The 20,659-nt window shown below is 42.3% G+C and overlaps 1 protein-coding gene across 5 annotated transcripts in view; it reads left to right on the forward strand.

Moving 5' to 3' along the window:
- Window positions 1-20,659, forward strand: part of LOC101949585 (histone-arginine methyltransferase CARM1-like) — a 123,593-nt gene that overhangs the window by 61,200 nt on the left and 41,734 nt on the right. For all 5 annotated transcript variants that reach the window (XR_010588624.1, XM_005296782.5, XM_024103346.3 and 2 more), the window contains one exon: window positions 5,872-5,982. Coding sequence is in view for 4 of the 5 variants with exons in the window: in XM_005296782.5 (XP_005296839.1) it covers window positions 5,872-5,982 (111 nt within the window). In the remaining variant the exon portion in view is untranslated. The remainder of the gene's footprint in view (window positions 1-5,871; window positions 5,983-20,659) is intronic.

Below are 20,659 nucleotides of genomic sequence, written 5' to 3' on the forward strand. Positions count from 1 at the left end.
AAAATTGACACCACCCCAAAACAAGACTTCTAATACAATCTAAATTATTAAGCAAGAAATTTCCCCTTCATAAAACTTAAGTCAAAATAAAGAAAATAGTTAAAATAAAGTTTCTCTTCACTTTTTAAAGTTTCTAATGTTCTAACTGGGTGTTTCTTCTTTTTGTGTGTTTAGTAAAAGGTTAAGATACATTTTATGATGCCTGTTTGCAGTGGGAATAGGCCAGTCATACCTTTATGCAAACCTCAAACCATACTGTTTAATTTCGTAAAAGTAAAACAAAGGGGTTTAAGACACCTTAACCCCTTGCCTGAGAGAACCCTCCCCTACCATCAACTCAACAATACCAGTGAGCTAGGAGCATGGGAGGGCTTGCCCAGTTTGCCTGGAACACCAGTACCTGGCTCATAAGAGTGTGAATGGTATTGGATTGTTGATTTGTTCCATCATCAACTGATTAATTTTCTTACTAGAACAGGTAGAAATCTTGTATTACAGGGTCTGTAACTAGTAGAACAGCAGTGGATTGGGGACACTCCTTGTCCTTGGGTTCCCTACCAATGAGAACCACAATGAGTGTTTTTGCTTTTTACAGTGAGAAGGTAGAAAATGAACAGCGGAACCCAATTGTGCACATTTGTTTTACACTGAATTAGGAGGAGGAAGTGTGTAGGCTGTGTATATTTTGTACCCGCTGGCCCCTTTAGCAGCTATTGCTGTTGTACAGCTGTACAGCTGCTTGTGTTCTCTCTTGGTGTATTTATTTTTCCAACTGTTGGAGCTGCCTTGGCCTCTGTTCAGCATACCTAATAGTAAAGCTGTTACAAACTTGATGCTGCTGGCCACCCACCTAGAGAATGATCTCCCTATTCCCTGTCCTGTGAAATGAGAAGTTTCAGAACAAATGTGGTTGAAAAATTGGATTGGATATTTTGTGAGAAAACTCTTTCCCATGAGAATCTGAGAATTCCAGTGCTGCTTAGGTTTGGGCTAGCCAGGGCAGAAATACTGCACCAATGTTTACTGTTAAAGCCAGAAAGCGTAGAGGCATATGAAAGACTGAAATATATAAGAAGGGTGATGTGGGGCGGGGGAGGGAGTAGGATGAGGATAAAAGAGCACAGTAATTTTCAGATCTTCAAAAAGAGGTTTGATTCAGCTGTTACTTGTTTCCTAGCCAGTTTGGCCATTCTGTTGATTTTCACATTTTTTTCACTTTGCTCCTTTGATGTAAGGAAGTCAAATTACCTGGAGTGAAAGGCATTTATGGTGGAGAAGCAATCACCTTCACATTTCAATTATTTTTTGGAAAAAATATCCTTTGTGAAGGAATGAAGCAGTTGGTCTTAGTTGCGGTGGTAAAAACTGATTCTGGACCCCTTGATAATGTTCTTGGCGGTATTTTCAATACACATTCTGTTTGTAATAGGGTAACAGATGAGCTACTTCAGAACCAACTGTGGGTAGTGCTTGTACCAACCATTTGTGTTTTTAAGGAAGCCTAAAGAATATGGAGACAATTTTTAAAAAGCAATGAATCCTAGATAATAAAGTTGGAAAACATTGCTTGGGTTGTCCTCTGCACTACTTAAAATTGTCCTCTTCTCTATTACAACCTTGTAAGTGTTGTCTCTACAGTACTTTCACTAGTGTTGCCTCAAACTTTTTAATCATAATTTTTTTTCTATTCTTGTCTGGTCTCCCTCACTATTTGGCATTAGGAAATTATTTCTAAGTGCCTATGTCACTTTTGAAAATTTTACCCTGGAGTTCAAACGTTGAAGTGCCACTAACATGACGTCTTGCAAGTAAAGATGTCTTCTTGTGGTATAACTAGAAGTAATGACCTAAAATGAAAAATAAAATATTTTTAATTAGATGGTAAGTATAAAGTTAGAAATAATTTCCTAATTCTCTTTTGAAAATGGGATTTAGACTCCCAAGTCACTTGGCACTTTTGAAAATGTTACTCATAAGTGTATTTTTAAAACAAATTATTTGAGTAATTTATGTACTACACCTGCCCTAAGTCTCCCCAGCCAATTTTTGTGACTTTTAAAGTCACATTTTTCTTGTATTTTAAAAAGTCCCCTCCCCATCCCCCTTTGCTGTATGAAAGATTCACACAAACAAAGGGGAACTGACCTGATTCTACAGGGAAGCAGACTATATAAAAAGTGCTCTCAAAGGCACTCAGTAAACAGAGAGAGAAATCCATTTTCTCTTTCTAATCTTTCAGTCAGCTAATAATTAGATGTTACAAGTAACAATAGTATGGTAGAAATAGTTAGACCATATTGTGATTGATTTTTTTTTTAAACTGATGGTGTCCCTTTCAGGAATAAGGCCCTTATTCTAGAGTCTTGCAACCCGACCCAAACCCGATGGGTCCAGACTACAAGTGTTGGGTCCAGGTCAGGTGAAATAACAACTGGACCCCCTCAGGCACTCTCCTGCTGCTGCTGGTGGGGCCGGAGTGGCAGTGGTTGCGTTCCCAGGTCCTGCTGGCTGTTTTAGCGCTTCTTATTTCACAGCACAGCAGAGGGCAGTGGTTGACAGGAATGGGGCATGCAGCCACTGCCGACCCCATGGGCAGGAGGCTGTGGCAGCGCTGACTCAGGGATGGGAGGAAAGGTAGGGATCGGGTTGGGTCCTGGTCAGGCCTAAAAATTAAGCCTGAGCAGATCTCTGTTCTGCAAATGCTTAGGCATGTGTGTATCTTTCCACATGTGAATAGTCCCACTAAATTCACGTATGGAAAATTACTCACCTGGGTGAGAGTTTGCAGGATCATGCCTCACTCTAATTAGATGGGTACAGCACAAATCCTCCCTGAAATGTTGATTTTTCACAATTATTTAAGTAGCCTCTCATCTACTTCAGACTAGTTCTCGAAACGCCCACAAATTACTACCTTTTGGGCCCTTTGAGCTCGTCCCTGTCCTTATTTATTTATTTACTTATACATAGATATAAATACATGAGTGCAAATACATTTATAGAGTAAACTCACTAACTGCCAGTCCTAAAACTAGACACTTATATTGAGAATATTTGACTTCTGATTGGAAAAAAAATGCTATTGAAGAATGGGAAAAAAAAGCTAATTCCATGTATTGAAATTTCACAGTGCATTGTCTTAGTGACCACAGTGGATATGTCTACACAGCAACTAGACACATGTAGCACACCTGTTCCAGCCAACTTGGGTTCATGGGGCTCAGGCTGTGGGGCTGTTTCATTGAAGTGTAGACTTCTGGACTCAGGCTGGAGCATGAGCTGTAGGGCCCTGCGAGGTGGGGTGGGCCTCCAAGCTTGGGCTGCAGCCGGAGCCAGGAAGTCTACATTGTAATGAAACAGCCCCACAGCCCGAGCCCCACAAGCCTGAGTCAGCTGGCATAGCCAGCTGTGGGTTTTCTTTGCAGTGTAGACATACCCACTCGGGGCTGGGTTCTGATGCACTTACAGTGGATAGTGCCTGTCATGACATTGCTGGCCCCTTAAAGGGAGTCCGGGCCTAGGCTACCTGTGAAGAGCTAATTTAATGAGCCCATCTAGGTAGTTAATTGGATAATGAGCACCTGGGCCTGATAAAAGACTATTAGGGTTTCCTTACAGGAGGTGCTCACAGAGAAAGAAACTTTCCTAAGGAAAGAAACGCTCCCAGGACTGAGAACCACAGGCCCCAAGGAGGAAGGCTATGCAATCTCTGAGCCCAAGGGGAAGAGACTTTAGTTCAAGCTTATTTTGGATTTAATAAAGTAGAACCCCTTCAGGGGAATCTTGTCTCTCATCCATTTGGACTATGTGGAGTTCTTAAAAGGCGCTAAAAGAAGGGAAACCAAGGCAGGCATGCCTGCAGCACCAAGTTATCTCAGCAGGGGGCACCTCCATGCCCTACAGCAGTACCTTACTCCACAAAGTCAGATGAACCATTTGAGAAGTAACGTGTGTTACTGGATGTGAGGAAAGGGCTCAGAATCTGGCCCTAAGTAGAAAGCCGCACTTCTCCATTCCATTGGTAATGTTTAACTATAGCCATTGGTTCTTCCCTCTCCTCTCAACATATACAAAGAGGAAAGGTTATGATAAGCAGTGTTCCCCAGTAGGTTTTGAGAAATCTTCTACTAACAAATCCTTCTGTCTACCCTGTGGTTAAACAGAAACTAGTGCTTGATTGTCATCGGCTCCCTCCCCCTATCTTTTCTTTATTCCCCTTTACCCAATATTTGCTGTAATTTGCTGTTTTGAAGTTAGTTCCTCTGGGCATGGAGGTGTGGTCTAATACCCGCCAAAGCACGGAAACAAAACTGGCTTTGTGACAGCCTGTTGTCTGTGAAATAAAAAATGATCTTAATAAAATCTTGCACTAGGAAAGGAAAATAATATTAGAGGCAATGTTTTGGCCCCAAGGCCTAATTTGAAGCTATGTAAAATAAAAGAAACAGTGTTAGTTGCCTTAGTATTCCCTGTATCTGTGTAACAGAGATTCAGACTGGCTACAATATGCACTGGCGGTTGGATTGCTTTCATTAGTACGTAGCCTAGGTTTCATATAAAGTAAGTTTTTTTTTTTTTTTTTTAAAGTGGAGCATGCTTTCAGCCATATTTATGCACTTATGAATCTCTTTAACCATGAGCTCTTGAGTGACTTGTAATTCCATTGCTACAATCTTTATGCAGCTTAGTACGGAGGGATTTGTGTGGACCTACTGGTGTTGGTAATAAAGCTAGCAGCAAAATGCAGACTGTTTAGGCAACATCTCTGGCACCAGCATTTGAAAAGAGAAAATACATTGTAAGAAACCCCCACTGCATACTTTACTCACATAAGGAATCCCATTGGAGGACTCCACAGGGCTACTTATATGAGTAAAGTTATATATCTGCATAAGTGTTTTCATTTAAAAAAAAAAAACAACTCAATCCTGCAGTGCTAGTATTTGCTTAAAGTTAAATATGTGCATAATTTTTTTCAGAATCAGGGCCTACATTTGAAAACTACACCCAGCTACTTGTGGTCCTAGCAGTATGTAAAAATATTGCACGAAATACATACATATATATATATATGTGTGCGTGCGTACATGTACATCTAATCTATCTAAATCTTAATACTGTACCCTGTGTCTGTATTCTTATACTGTATGTATATAATACACAGTTAAAGCTCAAACCTCTGTGTTTTATACACATGAAATATGTGTGTGTGAATAAGTTTCAAACAAAAATAGATCAGAATAAAATGTATAGCGAAGTGGTGTGTAGCCATTTCAATGGCTTTTTCAAATTTTCTGTCATTATGAGTATTTAAACTTGAACTTTTTTTAAAACAAAGGGAGAATCAAAAATCTCACTTGAGCTTCTTTGACCTGTCACAAGCTGTGGCCAGTACAATTTTTCAGTAACTCTTTCATGTCTTAGGTTATTTGAATCTCTCATAAACTCCCAGCCTCCCTTATGTGGATTCAACAATAATTTGTGTTATTACTGCCTCACAGAACAAAGCAAATCTGAGGATGCCAAGTCTCAGAAATAGAAACCCACTAGCAGGTTCCAGTGATATGTATCCAAGGCATGAAGCCAGAGGTGAAGTGTAACTCTCTATGGTACATGATAGTGACATCCTCACCCTCTGAAAAGTTGGAAACTAGAGCTGGAGTTTTGGTTTCTTTTTAAAATGTAAGCACCCAAAATAAAATTTATGATGATTGGCTTTTTAACACCGTTTTCCCTCCCAGTTTAAATATTTCTTTAGGATGTCATGCTTGGTCCTCTGGGACTTAGACACTCAAGAATGTAATAACAACTTTAAAAATAATCCACCTTCTAAACTTCTTTTTTTTTTTTGGTGTGCCTTTTGTTTTCAAGGTGGTCCTAGACGTTGGCTGTGGATCAGGAATCCTTTCATTTTTTGCAGTTCAGGCTGGAGCTAGAAAAGTCTATGCAGTTGAAGCCAGTTCAGTGGCAAAATATGCCGAGGTAAGTGTTTTGTTCAACCAGGTGTTAAACTAGTCTGTAGGTAACTAGTGCACCACAAAGACAACAGATATCTAGGACCACATGTTACAGATGGCAATGCTGCAGATTTCTGTTTATAACGTGACTAAGGATGTGTGGTGTTAGTGTTGATCATTTAAAAATATCTTTAAAGGTGTTCTAGTTAATACAATGTAATACTGATAGTAATATAATAAATCATTTGCCTTCCTTTTTAATAAGGTCACAAGTGCCCTTAAAATACAAATGATTAAATCTTTTCTCCCCCACAATTTTTTTTTGCCTTTCCCTTATTTTTGATGTTGCTGTGCAACTATGTATTTTTTTAATTTTTTAAAAAAATTCTTTTGGCGGTAGGTGCTCTGATTTAATTTCCAATCCCTTAGTGTGATTGGTCAGCTCTTTCCCTGGTTTTAGGAAATAATCACTCACTTTACTGAGCTATAATATTCGCCCTGTTTAAGTCGAGAGAGGGAAATAACCACTAAAGACATTGATTACTAAATAATGTAATTGTGTGCGTCTTTCTGATCCAGGTATCTTATTTTTCTTTCAGTGAGTTGTAATACTAATTTAAAGATGTTAGATGGACAGCATTCAGAACTGGCAGTCTTTTAAGCATAGACAAAGCAATTAAGGAGCTGCAGTGGACGTTTGCCAATGCTACCCTAACCATGTGACCTTATCTTGCTCTGCTAGAGTTGAGATGGGAGCTCATCCTGCAGAACCAATTCAGTCCTTGGGCTGTCTGCCAATTGTCAATTGTAATAATGGTTTTTGTGATAAAGAAACCTGTCAACTGGGAATTAAGGCTGTTTGGGTTTTAAGGGAAGAACATCTGCAGTATTAGACACTTATTTTTTTCCCCAAATATACATAGCTACAAACCTGTAGGTTTTTAACATTTTCCTTTTGGCTCTGATACAGGGCTCCAAAGAGTCTCCCTGTTCATTGTTTTATAAATTTGTATCAGTGAATGAATGTCTTATAGAAATGTTCTGGATTTAACAAAGGTAAATAATGTGATAGATGTAGAATTGAGCTAGGAATCGAATAGCATCACCTTCATATTTCCAACTTATTTATGCTGTGGTTGAAAATGCTTGAATAGAGGCTACTCATTGTTTTTGTTCATTTGCTTATACATAATCAAGATATTGTGTATAGACATTTTGTAGATGGTAAGTATAGAAAAAGGTTGAGTGTAATCACTCAAAAGGACTGTGGAAAGACATGCATAGCAGGCCCACTTTTTTTCTGGAAAATCTTTTCTGTCTTCAAATTTAGGTTATGGAAGAACTCTCACTGAGTTTTAGCTTTGCTAATTAAAGTGAGAACTGTTTATGATGATTGTCATTTGCCAGAGACATCAAAAACATCTGAAAAGTTACACAAACCCCAAAAAATTATGTACTGCCAAGTTCTGACTTCGCTGGAGCTGCAAGGACAAGTTCAGTGGAGTTAAAATTGTGGTCCAGTCTCTTAGTTTCATGGTAAACTGAAGTATTAACTAGCAGTGGTCAGGATAATGGGATACCAGATCTCTAATAATAAAGAACAAAAGGGAATTCAAATGACCAGGGACATTGGAAATGAGATATAGCATTTTTTGCCTTTTGATCACAGATTTGAATTTGGTCCAGGTCAGAAGTAAACAAAAGTCATTGTTATCAGTAGGTTAATCAGTGTTTTACATTAAATGAGCTGATAGCCTGTGGACAGGTAGATTATACATAAAGAAATGAATAGACACACACCCCTCACAGTTGTGATAGAGTTCATGCCATGTCTGTGTTCTGTCAAGTGCTGTATAAACTTATGGTGCAATATAGACCTTTTATTAGAATAACTGGTGACCTATTGGTAGAGAGAGACCAAGAATCCACTAGGTCCGGTAACTGAATTGCCTTCCCACTCTCAGAGTTGGTTTCTCCAGGTGATGGCTAATGTACATTGGTGGGACAAATTGCACTGCTGCTGACTGTGCTTGCACCACTTTTATTTTTGTGACTAGACAGAAAACTTCAGTCCCAAGGCTGTCAGCCCAGCTACTCTCACAAGCACTAAATTAACACTGAAAATAATTTTTAAAAAGGGAATATGTATAACAATGTCAGCTACCTCCAGGGTTAAATGCTACAACTGCTTAACAATATCTGACAGTTTAGGAGCAGAAATGAAGAACAGCTTATTCAGTTGTAACTACAGGGGGGAGAATGTTGGGTGGGAAAAATGCAGTTGCCCAAATTGGAATTTACCGTGGACATAAGAAGAAGTTGGGTTAATGAATGGCCTTCTCAGCTTCTTGGTTTTACATTTCATTCAAATTATGATACCTTCAGGAGCACAATACTCCCTTCCCTGTGCTAGAATATGGATTCATTATTGTTTTAGAAGGAAGAATGTCATGTAGTCAGTCACCAATACAAACAATATTAGCTGACAGAGCACTGAATTTCCAAATGCCAACTTTCTAGCGAGGTCACTCCCTACCCAAGCATGCAGCCTGGTATCACACCACCTGTCCAATCCATGCCCGCACATCCTCTAGCTGTATGTCAGAACCTCCATTTGACCGATATATGCCATCGTCCCCCAAAACTTCTGGCTGATTGTAATGGATGTCCCCATGCTGTATCACTGAGCCCCCTTTCTCCAGGAATATCATGGTGACCCCCTTATTTATTTTCTTACGAGCCTTGCCCACATGCCCTAGGTCTGCTCCCAGCCATTGCCTGTCAGTGAGCGCAGAAGTGGCATGAGCTGATCCCACTGCATGTCTCTTCTCGACATGAACAACTTCACCACTGCAGCCCAGCTGAGATCCAGCTGCCGTACTGGCTGCCCTCTTGTGTGCCCAGTGCACCACAGAGTGCCCACAAATCCAGATATTGCATATGCTATGTGTAGCTTCTGAAACAAACAAGTTAGTTACGTTTTGCTCTTCCCTGCCATCTTTTGCTTGGTGCAGATGTAAGTCCTGTAACACCGTGATTTCTAGCACCCTCTTGCCTGCACCTGCTGTGAGCTGAAACCCCTTGTAACTGCGATGTTGCTGTCCCAATCCTGAAAGAATGAGTACCGAATTTGGAGAGAGGTCAAGACCACAGCAGCGCAGGGTTTTTCTCAATACTGCGCTGAATTGGTACCTTGTCAGACAGCTGCCATCATCGTGTATGAACAGCGGTCCTGGTTGCAGGACCCAAGTTTTTAGCAAGGCTCTTACTGCCTTTACAGGGCACAAGCGCCCATCTGCACATTCCTTCACCACCACATAAGCCTCCTTTCCCTTCTGGTCTGTTTCTGAGAACCAGAAGTGCAGGGACACTGCTCCTGCAGATAGATGCACCTCATCTGTTACGTTTAATGGGACCTGTCCACAGCTGCCATAAGCACCAGTTCACTCACTCTAAAAGTGACAGAGAAGGCAATAACAAATACTGCTGTAAATAAAATGGCTTCCCTCCCACAGCTGCAGAGCCTATACTAGTCGGTAACCTGTCATCCCTTCCTTACCTTTTTAAAATATACGGCAAGAGGTTGACTAATACATTATGAAATATTATAATTTGACAAAAATAGTTTGTTAAATAAAGCACACTGAGTGGTTCAGTAACCTTAACATTTTTATTGTGTTGTGCTTTTTCACATACTAGTTCTCAAAATCTAGTAACACACAGTGAGTCTTCATTAGCAATGTTCTAATATATAACACCTGGGTTATAACAAGAATGGATTCGTTTCTGTCAATTTCTTCCTGGTTACAGTCATCATTCCTCTTGTGGTATTTCTCGCCATCTGTTTCAGATGTCCCTAGTATATACTGTAGAATGTGAAATTAACAAGTTACATTCATTGAGGAATTTCTAGGACAAATACCCAGAGACCTGGTAATAGTGGGGGACTTTACCCAGATATCTGTTGGAAAAACAATACAGAAAAACACAAAATGTCCAATAAGTTTATTAGAATGTGTTGGGGACAACTTCTTGTTTCAGATGGTGGAGGAAGTAACCGGGGGCAGCCATTTTAGACTTGATTCTGACTTGGGTGGAATTGGTTGTGAATCTGAAGGTGGAAGGCAACTTGGGTGAAAGTGATCATGAAATGATAGGCTTCCTGATTCTAAGGAAAGGAAGGAGTGAGAGCAGCAAAATAAGGGCAATGGACTTTTTAAAAGCAGACTTTAATAAGCTCAGAGAGTTAGTAGATAAGGTCCGTTAGAAAGAAAATCTAAGGGGGAGAAAGGAGTTCAGGAGAGCTAGCAGTTTCTCTGAGACAGTATTAAAGGCACAATAGCAAAGGAATGATCAGGAGAATAGTAAGAGGGCACTATGTTTTGCCTCAGGAGCAATTTGAGTACCTGAAAATCAAAAAGGAATCCTACAAGTGGAAACATGGGCAGATTGCTTAGAATGAGTACAAAAGAATAGCACAAGTGTGTAGGGACAAAATCAGAACAAGGGGGAATGAATACAAGCCAGAATAGAGAGAGAACAGGTTAAAGAATATTTAAATAAGTTAGATGTATTCAAGTCAGTAGGGCCTGATGAAATTCACCCTAAGAAACTAGCTGAAGCAACCTTGGAACTATTAATGATTATCTTCAAAAACTCATCAGCCTAACTTCACTGCCTGAAAAGATACTGGAAGAAATTATTTAGCAATCAGTTTGTAAGCACCTAGAGGATGATAGGATGATAAGTCATAGCCAACGTGATTTTGGCAAGAAAAACTAGCCTAATTTCCTTCTTTGACAAGGTTACTGGGCCACTGGCTGGGGGGAAGCGATAGACATGATCATTTTTAGTGAAGCTTTTGACGGTGTCCCACATGACATTGTCCTAAGCAAACTAGGGAAATGTGATCTAGATTAAATTGTTATAAGGTGGGTGCACAATTGATTGAATAACCATACACAAAGAATGGTTATCAATGGTTTACTGTCAAACTGGGAGAATGTATCTAGTTGGATCCTGCAGGGGTCAGCCCTGGGTCTGGTTCTATTCAGTATTTTGATTAATTACTTGAATAATGGAGTGGAGAGTGGGCTTATAAAATCTGTGGATAAAACCAAGCTGGGAGGGGTTGCAAACACTTTGAAGGACAAGATTAGAATTCCAAACAACTTTGATAAATTAAAGAATTGGTCTGAAATCAGCAAGATAAAATTCAATAAAGACATATGCAAAGTACTACACTAGGAAGGAAAGATCAAACACACAACTACAAAATGGGAAATACAGTAACTGGCTAGGTCAGGGGTAGGCAACCTACGGCACGTGTGCCGAAGGCGGCACGCAAGCTGATTTTCAGCGGCACTCGTTGCCCGGGTCCTGGCCACCGGTTCGGGGAGCTCTGCATTTTAATTTAATTTGAAATGAAGCTTCTTAAACATTTTAAAAACCTTATTTACTTTACATACAACAATAGTTTAGTTATATATTATAGACTTAGAGAAAGAGCCCTTCTAAAATGTATTACTGGCACGCAAAACCTTAAATCAGAGTGAATAAATGAAGACTCGGCACGCCACTTCTGAAAGGTTGCCAACCCCTGGGCTAGGTGGTAGTACTATTGGAAAGGTGAGGTGTTTAGATGCTGCTTGTATTATTAGAACTGGGAGCACTGGCTGTTGGGACTCTGAAAGGACAGGAAACAGGAAGGAGGGGGAGGAGTTGAGGAGGCTGGGAGAGTTACAGAGTGTGCAGCTACAGCTTGGAGAAGAGACTTGCACTGTAAATAAAGTTCTGTTAAAGTTTGTTAAAACCTTGCCTGGTGGATACAACATTTTGGCGACGAGGATGGATCTTCTGCCTCTGAACCCACCTGCACCCTTTCTGCAAAGCCCAGGTGAGCCTCCAATTGCTTTTACTGCCTGGATCCGTATGTTTGAGACTTATCTGCTTGCAATCAGTGCTACAGAGATTTCTGAAGTAAGAAAGCATGCTCTGCTAATCCACTGCCTTGGAGCAGAAGGGCAGTGTATATTTTACACTTTTCCCCCTGCAGATGATAAATATGAGACTGCACTCACTGCATTAAAGAACTTTTTTGTGCCAAAAGTGAATGTAGTAGCTAATCGCTACAGATTTCGCCAGCGTGAGCAGAAACCAGGGGAGACTATAATGCAGTATATTGCCTCCCTGAGGAGTCTGATTGCAACTTGTGACTTTGGGAATATGGCAGATGTGATGATTAGAGACCAGCACATTGAGAAAACAACAATGCTTCGTGTAAGAGAACGCTTACTTCTAGAACCACAACTTACACTAGAAAAAGCAATAACCATTGCTACTCAGATTGAGTCAGCTACAGCTGAAGCCAAAATAATGAGCCAGGGTACAGGAGGCCCAGTCCAGAGAGTGACTCCTTTGCAGAAAAGTTCACTATCACTGCAGACAAACAATTGCAAAAGGAAAAACTAATGAAAAGCCACTGACTCAGCGAATGCAAAATACAGTAAAAGCATGCTTTCGCTGTGGATCCCCACAACATCTTCCAAGCTACACAGGATGTCCAGCAATAGTAGCTCAGTGCAATCGTTGCAAAAAGATTGGGCATTTTGCTAAAGTATGTCACAGTAGCCAGTTCAATCAACAGGTGCATGCAGTTACAATACCAGATGCTACTGTGCTGAGTGTAGACAAAATCACTACTGCACATATTCCAGAACAGATAAAGTGCACTGTAAATGTTTCTGCCATACCCTCAGGCAAATCACACTCTATTCAGCTAATGTTGGACACTGGCTCAGCAGTATCTATACTACCTGATTCCATCTATTTGCATGACTTTAAAGATGTGCCTCTTACTGAACCCAAACTTCACTTGGTATGCTATTTGAAAAAACATATTCCAGTACATGGCTGCCTGCCAGCAATAGTTACTTTTGGAGATCGATGTGTAACTGCGAAGTTCTACATTGTCCACAAAGGCACTGCTATCTTGGCAGAGATTTATTAGCTGCTTTATATCTGAGGGTAGTTAATGGACTAATTGATCTTCCTCAGCAAAGCACTCTTGCGGTACACACACCAGTTTCAGCTGGGACCCAACTCCAGGTTGAGGAGAAACTCGGCTGTGCTTATGGGTTTCTGCATAAAGTTAAAATGCGGAATAATGTGTTGCCTGTACGACAGAAATTACGGCGCTTACCATTTTCAGTCAGGGAAGCTGTTTCAGAGGAACTTAGAAAACTTGTTCAAAAGGACATTATTGAAGAGATTAACTCCTCGGAATGGGTTTCACCTATAGTAGTGACGCAGAAGAAGGGTGGAGACATTCGCCTTTGTGTGGACTTAAGGGAGCCAAATAAAGCTATTGTGATTGACAGCCATCCTCTTCCTCACATAGAGGAAGTATTTGCAGAATTCCGTGGAGCAAAGATGTTTTCTACTCTTGATTTGCAGAGCGCATACCACCAGGTTATGTTGCATGAAGATAGCAGAGACCTCATAGCACTTATTACACATGAGGGACTATTTCGTTTTAAACGTGTTCCATACGGTCTCGCATCAGCTCCAAGTGCCTTTCAAAAAATGATGTAATTGATTCTGAAGAATCAACATGGAGTTCAGTGCTATTTGGATGATATTATTGTGTTTGGAAATACTACTGAGGAGCCTGACAATAACCTGCAGTCTGTACTAAACTGCATCAGCAATGCAGGCCTCAAGCTCAATAGATCCAAATGCAAATTTAGACAAACTGAACTCTCCTTTCTGGGGCATACAATTTCACAGGCTGGACTAAAACCTGATCCAGATCATATCCTGGCAATTTCAAATGCGCCTCCTCCAACAGATTTGCAAACCTTACATTCCTTCTTGGGTCTTACCTCCTGATATGCAAAATTCATTCCCAATTATGCTTCTGTCATTGAACCGTTACGAGAATTACTACGGAGAAGTTCAACCTTAGTGTGGACAACAGATGCACAAGTTAGTTTCGAAAGGGTGAAAGACTTGATTGTACATAGTCCAGTACTTGCATTATTCAGTCCCACATTGCCCACAGTTGTAACTACTGATGCTTCTGATTATGGACTTGGGGCTGTCCTCACACAACTTCATAAGGACAACATAGAGAGGACTGTTGCATTTGCTTCAAGGACACTAAGTAATGCTGAGAGAAAGACAGTTGAACAGAACCAAGCAAAGTCTAAGGCTTTTACAGACAAATGACGGGGTGCTAAGGAACCAAAGTTTGAGTGTGGTTCCTTTGTTAGAATACAAAAACCTGGAATCTTATGCAAAGGGGACCATAAATTCACAGCTCCTCTTAAAATCATAGAGAAGAAGGGACCTTACACCTATCGACTTTCTGATGGGGGGGTATGGAATGCTTCTTATCTGGCATCTGCCTATGCACCAAGAGGAGATTATGCCAATACCCAGTCTGCATTGGATGACTTCACTGTAGAACCAACACAACAAGACATTGCACTGCAACCGGGGCTTGAGAGACGGCCTGTCAGACTCAGACGACCACCTGCCTGGACTAAAAACTATGTTATGTAGTATCTACAGTGTTTTCAGTGTAATATTCCTGCCAACAGTATAGTGTCTTGTTTCATATTTGTTCCTGGGGTTAGAACAACAATGTTTATTTTAATTTGGAAAGTTTCTTAAGAGAGGAGGGAATGTGGTGTTTAGATGCTGCTTGTATTATTAGAACTGGGAGCACTGGCTGTTGGGAGTCTGAAAGGACAGGAAGGAGGGGGAGGCGTTGAGGAGGCTGGGAGAGTTACAGAGTGTGCAGCTACAGCTTGGAGAAGAGACTTGCACTGTAAATAAAGTTCTGTTAAAGTTTGTTAATACCTTGCCTGGTGGATACAACAAAAGGATCTGTGGGTTATAGTAGATCACAAATTGAGTATGAGCTAACAATATGATGCAGTTGCAGAAAAGGCTAATTTTCTGAGTGCATTAACAGGAGTGTCATATGTAAGATACGGAAGAGAATTGTTCCGCTCTACTTGGTAGCGATGAGGCCCCAGTTGGGGAACCATGTCTAATTTTGGTGGCCCCATTTTAAGAAAGATGTGAACAAACTGGAGAGAGTCCAGATGAGAACAACAAAAATGATAAAAGATTTAGAAAATCTGACCTATGAGGAAAGGTTAAAAAAAACGGGTATGATTTAGTCTTGAGAACAGAAGACTGAGCAAGGGACCTGATAAGTCATCAAATATGTTAAGGGCTGTTATAAAGAGGACAATGATCAATTGTTCTCTATGTCCACTAAAGCTAGGTCAAGAAGTAATGGGCTTAAACTGCAGCAAGGGAGAATTAAATAAGATATTAGGAAAAACTTTCTAACCGTAAGGGTACTTATGTGCTGGAATAGGCTTCCAAGGGAGGTTATGGAATCCACGTAATTGGAGGTTTTTAAGAACAGATTAACCAAACACCTGTCTAGATATACTTTCTCCTACCTCAGTGTAGGGAAATTGACTTGATGACCTCTTGAGGTCCCTTTAAGCCCTACATTTCTATGATTGTCCCAGCCCCACTGGAAGAAAGACGAGGCAAAGTATGAGGATTAATTAGACCACAACTTTATTCACTCAGTGTGTACGGTAGTACTCAACAATAAATTGTATAATACAGGTCATGATTAAGGCTGTGAATTGTCATGGAGGTCACGGATTCCATGACTTTCCGTGACCTCTGTGACTTCCACAGTGACCGGCAGCTCAGGCAGCCCCTGCGCCAGGCGCACCAGACACTGCTGGGGCAGTCTCGGGCCAAAAATTCATGGCCCATGACCAATCCATGACTTTTAATAAAAATATCAGTGAATAAAACTTGGGGGGGGGAGGACTGTCCAGAGGCCCTGTGGGTGCTGGAGGAGGGCGGCGTGGGGGTGGAGGGCGCGGGCGGCGGCACACTGCCCAGGACCCCCAGTGGTGCTGGGGAAGGGGGGTTGGCAACATCCCTCTCGCTCAGCGGCTAGGTGGAGGCTTGGCCAGGCAGCTCTGCGTGCTGCCTCCGCCCAGAGCACTGACTTAGCAGCTCCCATTGGCCAGGAACCGTGGCCAATGGGTGCTGTGGGGGTGGTGCCTGCAGGTGGAGGCAGCACGCAGTCTCACAGAGCTGTCTGGCCAAGCCTCCACCAAGCACCTGAGCAAGAGGGCTGTTGCCACTTCCGGGGAGCCCCCCAGGTAAGCGCCGCCCAGAGCCTGCCTCACCCGGTCCCATGCCCCAACTCCGTGCTCCCTCCCACACCCAAACTCTGTTGCTGCTGGGGCAGGGAGGCACGGAGCCAGGTAGAGAGCCTGCCAGCCCTGCCAACCCCCCGTCCGCAGCACTAGTGGGGGTCCTGGGCTGTGTGCTGCCGCCCGCACGCTCCCCCTCCCCCCGCACCCAAGCAGCCGGCCCGCCCTCCCCCAGCACCCACAGGGCCTCTGGGCAGTCCTCCCCCCCCCCCCCCCGGCCAAGTTTTATTCACTGGTATTTTTATTAAAAGTCATGGATTGGTCATGGGCCGTGAATTTTTGTTTACTGCCTGTGAACTGTCTGTGACTTTTACTAAAAATATCCGTGACTAAAACGTAGCCTTAGTCATGATTATTTCCTTAATTGTGTCCATCTTTTTGGAAGGGCTGACGGCACCCCTCCCTTTGTATGAGGATTAAGGGAGCTGGAAAAAGGGGGAGAATTTGTTTCTCCACCATACCAGATTTCAGAGCCCCCTAATATCTTCCCTAGCTTCCCAACCTCTCTTCCTTAGCTTCTTTAAGGGATGCTTTCCACTGAATCCCCTTCCACATTCATTTGATCAGAGAACCATTATCCCGTCTGTAATGCGTACCTGTACTGGACACCTGCCACAAGGAAGCATCAGCAGTTAGCTTGGCTGCCTCCTTCTCACCTTTATTGGGTTCCCAGATATTTACCAATTCATCCCCTCATATGGGCCATAAATATATCCACTCTTTGGTCGGACAGGGGAATCCCATCCTTCCTGAATAATGTGGGTGCCCAATATGATATTTCCTCATGAGCAATTGCCAATCCATCTTGGTGGTATACGAATTTAGCCACCTCCCTATTCGTGTGCCTCCTGGCCTTATCAACCTTGGGAGGCTTTATGGCTTCCTCCTCTGTAACATCTCAGACCAAATAATCATCACCTTCACACAGAAATCTGGGTTTGTCCCACATCAGAGTGAAAAATAATCACATCTGATGTCTGTGCCCGGGCTGCCAAAGAGCGCCCGAGGGGCATCACCTGGTCCCAGAGCATAGCCCTCCTTCCATACCAACTCAGCCTTCCTTGCTACCAAGGCTCAGCTGCGAACCTCCAGGTGACTTGGCAGTCTGCCTATGTGCCCAGTGTATAATACTGCTAACCTGATTGCTGTGAAAGGGGGCTTCTCTGGAAGTGCCTGGAGTATAAATACCACCCCCAGGTCACTGGAGGGCACTGCCCCTGCCCGCCCCTCCCCCCCACACACACACCTTATCCAGTCGCTTCTTGTCCTCCCTGTTCTGTCCAGGAAAATTTTCCCCTTCCTATCACCTCTGACACCCAGTTGGGAGCGGGGGCTCTTAAAGGGACAACAACCCCCTTTCTTCTGGCCAACTGAACAAAGACAGAGCACATTCAGTTGCAGTGAGCTCATTCTGTGCTCTTTCCACTTTAACATGGGCCATATGACAACAATGCAACGATCTGATTTGCTGACTGCTGTAAAATCATATTACTTATATTTGCACCATAGAAAGTACTGCAGTAGTATTTTACTGAGATAAATGGTGGTTTTGCAGTAGATCTTTTTGTTGCTTGATTATAGAGGTTTTTATTGAAGGAGTTGTTTAAAACTGATTTGAACCCTGTACAATGACTAGCAGACACTCAAAGGTACACAACAATAAGACTGGGTTGAAGTTCAAGATGAATGCTGTGTGTTGCCTACAGATGTGCAATGGTTACATAGGATTTCTAAATAGGGCAATTAAGGGGGAAGTTATAATGAGTGCTGCATAAGGAGATATGCTGGTTATAGCTGAATTATCTAGTTGTTTAAGATATTTCCTTTTGCAATATTCTAAGAATATTATTTCACTCTGTACTGTGCAGTACTCCTATGACCTTTTCAGTGTTTGGTAATTTAATTTGCTGGCATTTAAATTTTCTCCTGTGGCTTCACTAAACTGTGCAGGAAAGATTCCACGGTCCATACCACGGGTGTACATTTGGCGTAACTCCAGAGAAGCCAATAGAGTTACTGTGGGTTTAAGCTCATGTAAGGGAGAGAATTTGGCCTAAAGAGTGCAGCAAGAATTAAAAAATGATATCAAATGTGACTCCCTATTACAGTCCAAGGAATATAATCTGTTCTTTTTCCTCCCGTGCAGTTGACAGTGTACCATGCTTAAAATAATGAGATTATAGCCGTCATCCTGTGCTGTGCCTTCCTGTTAACATTGCCTGCAAACTGGAAAATTTTATAAAAGAATGGCTCCATCCCTACCAGCACTGATTCATCTATTAGTAGCCTCTTTCCAGCTTCAGTATATAGTACAGTATAGAGAAACCCTGTGTGTCTAGCTCTTTAGCTGGTTTTCAGACCAGTGTGCCAACTTTTCTCCTCTTCATGACTCCACACCTTGGATATGCAACTGCTGACAGTTGGATCCTGCTCCACACAGTCACTTTGCTTGCAGGAGGGGGAAAAGATTGAAACAATCTTTGCCCAAGAAAACAAACAATTTGGTGCATGGCCAGGGAGGGGGTACAGCTAATACTCCTTGGTGGTGTACGAATGAGCATGAAATGAATGCATAATCTCAGTCTTCTAACTTCATTATAGTAAATCCATTAGGCAAAATCAGGGGAAACAAGATTGGGAGTGGGTACCTGGCAATAATACTAGATTTGTCTAAACATAAAATGTTGTTCTTAGAGTTCATATTTCCCAAAGGGAAAAAGGAACACCGCATGGGGCTAGCCCGAGCGCCCGTCCCTCTCCCCCTGCCCCCGGCATGGTGTTGGCCCAAGCTGCTTGCCCAAGCCCAGCCCCCACCTCCCCACACAGGACTAGCATCACTGCTCACCCAAACACTGACTGGCCCCAGTACCAGGCTGGCATTGCCCCTCCCCACCCCTTCCCCCCACATTCCTCCGCACCGCACTTTTTTGACAGAAGTGGGCATTTGTCCTGTTTGTTCCTGCCAACTGATCAAGCTGGCAAGAGCAAAAAAAAGTCGAGACAGCAGGGACAGGGCTTAAAAAGGTGACTGTCCCAGCCAGAACCAGACGTATGGTCACCCTAGTTATTCTAAGCAGCTCGTGTCAGGCCACGGGGGAAAAACAGTATTACTCGGCTGAACATTTTTTTTATGTAAAGCACTTGAATAAAAGGGAAGAAAGGGTTACTATGCGTGAGTTAAAAATGATTGAACTGCAAAGATTAGTGATGGGATCATCAGAAATAAAAAAGTAGTCATGGAATCCAAGTGTGTTTGCCATGCGGTACCAGTAAAGGAAAGCCCTTCTGGGAGCTCCATGATGACTAATCTTATGAGAGAATCAAGAAGAAGAGATTTGTGTAGAATTAATTTTTCTTAAGGCTGCCATTTAGCTGCTTCCACTACCAACAGTGAGGGTACAGATCTTCTAAAAAAAGGGTAGTCTTGAGAGAATTGATTTGTGTGTACGTGCCCATGCATGCTGTACAGCTAATGTAATTGAGAAGGGTGTTTCACATGAGTTGGGAGCAGTTGCCACTTCAGCAGAGATGAAGGATAAATGGTGACAGAGGCAGAACACTTGCACCTGTTTGTAGTGTAGTGTTTACCTAATATTTATTTGTACCATATTGTAATCTGAGCAACAAATAGACAAACTGCACCTGTTTGCATTTTCAGTTATTTACATTAATATGCCTTAGCAAACAATTTACCATGTAAATATTGCAGTTATCTCATCTGCTACAGTGTTAACATCCAGTGCTATTTTGTTGGGCTCATGTAAAATGGTGATGGAAAACAGGTGTTTGAGGACTTTGCAGCACAGGGTGTCACTGGATAAAGGCTTGAGAGTATGTCATTTCCTCCCTTAAGAGGGGCAGGTTGTTGGCTTCTCTTGAGGAAGCTGTCGTATGACTGTTGCTCAGAAAAACACAACTGGATGCTGAGAATGTGGCACACTTTTCTCCCAGGCCAGATCATTGGCCCTGCTCCAGGTGCACAAAAGAAACATGAAGCCACTAAGTGTCCTTCTGAGGATTCCCCTAGTGTACATGAAAATTTGTATGTGCTCTACAGCCAGCCTAGTGGCTCCTACTTGCTTCTCTATACTCAGTGAACAGGGTGCAGTGATTGAAAAGGGGATGTGATCTGGGGTTTAAGTAGTCCCAGGATTAGGGTGCTACAAAGGTGGCATGGAAGCATGTTTGCTTCTCCCCCAGCCTGACCATGCACTGAGCCCAGATCAGCCAGAGCAGAGTCTCTGGCCTTTGCTATGTAGCTTCCTGTTCCTGGCTTAGATAATTGAGAAGGCTGTGGTGAGAAAATTCTGAATATCTAAATGCCTCTGATCCTCTTGAATTTTATCAGTCCAAGTACAAACTTGGACTGCATTGATAGATGAGCACCTGGTATTTAGATGAAAATCAGGAGCCCATAATAATATTGTGAGATTGATC

The sequence above is a fragment of the Chrysemys picta genome, chromosome 6 (assembly GCF_011386835.1).
Source record: "Chrysemys picta bellii isolate R12L10 chromosome 6, ASM1138683v2, whole genome shotgun sequence".
NCBI classification, from domain to species: Eukaryota; Metazoa; Chordata; order Testudines; family Emydidae; genus Chrysemys; species Chrysemys picta.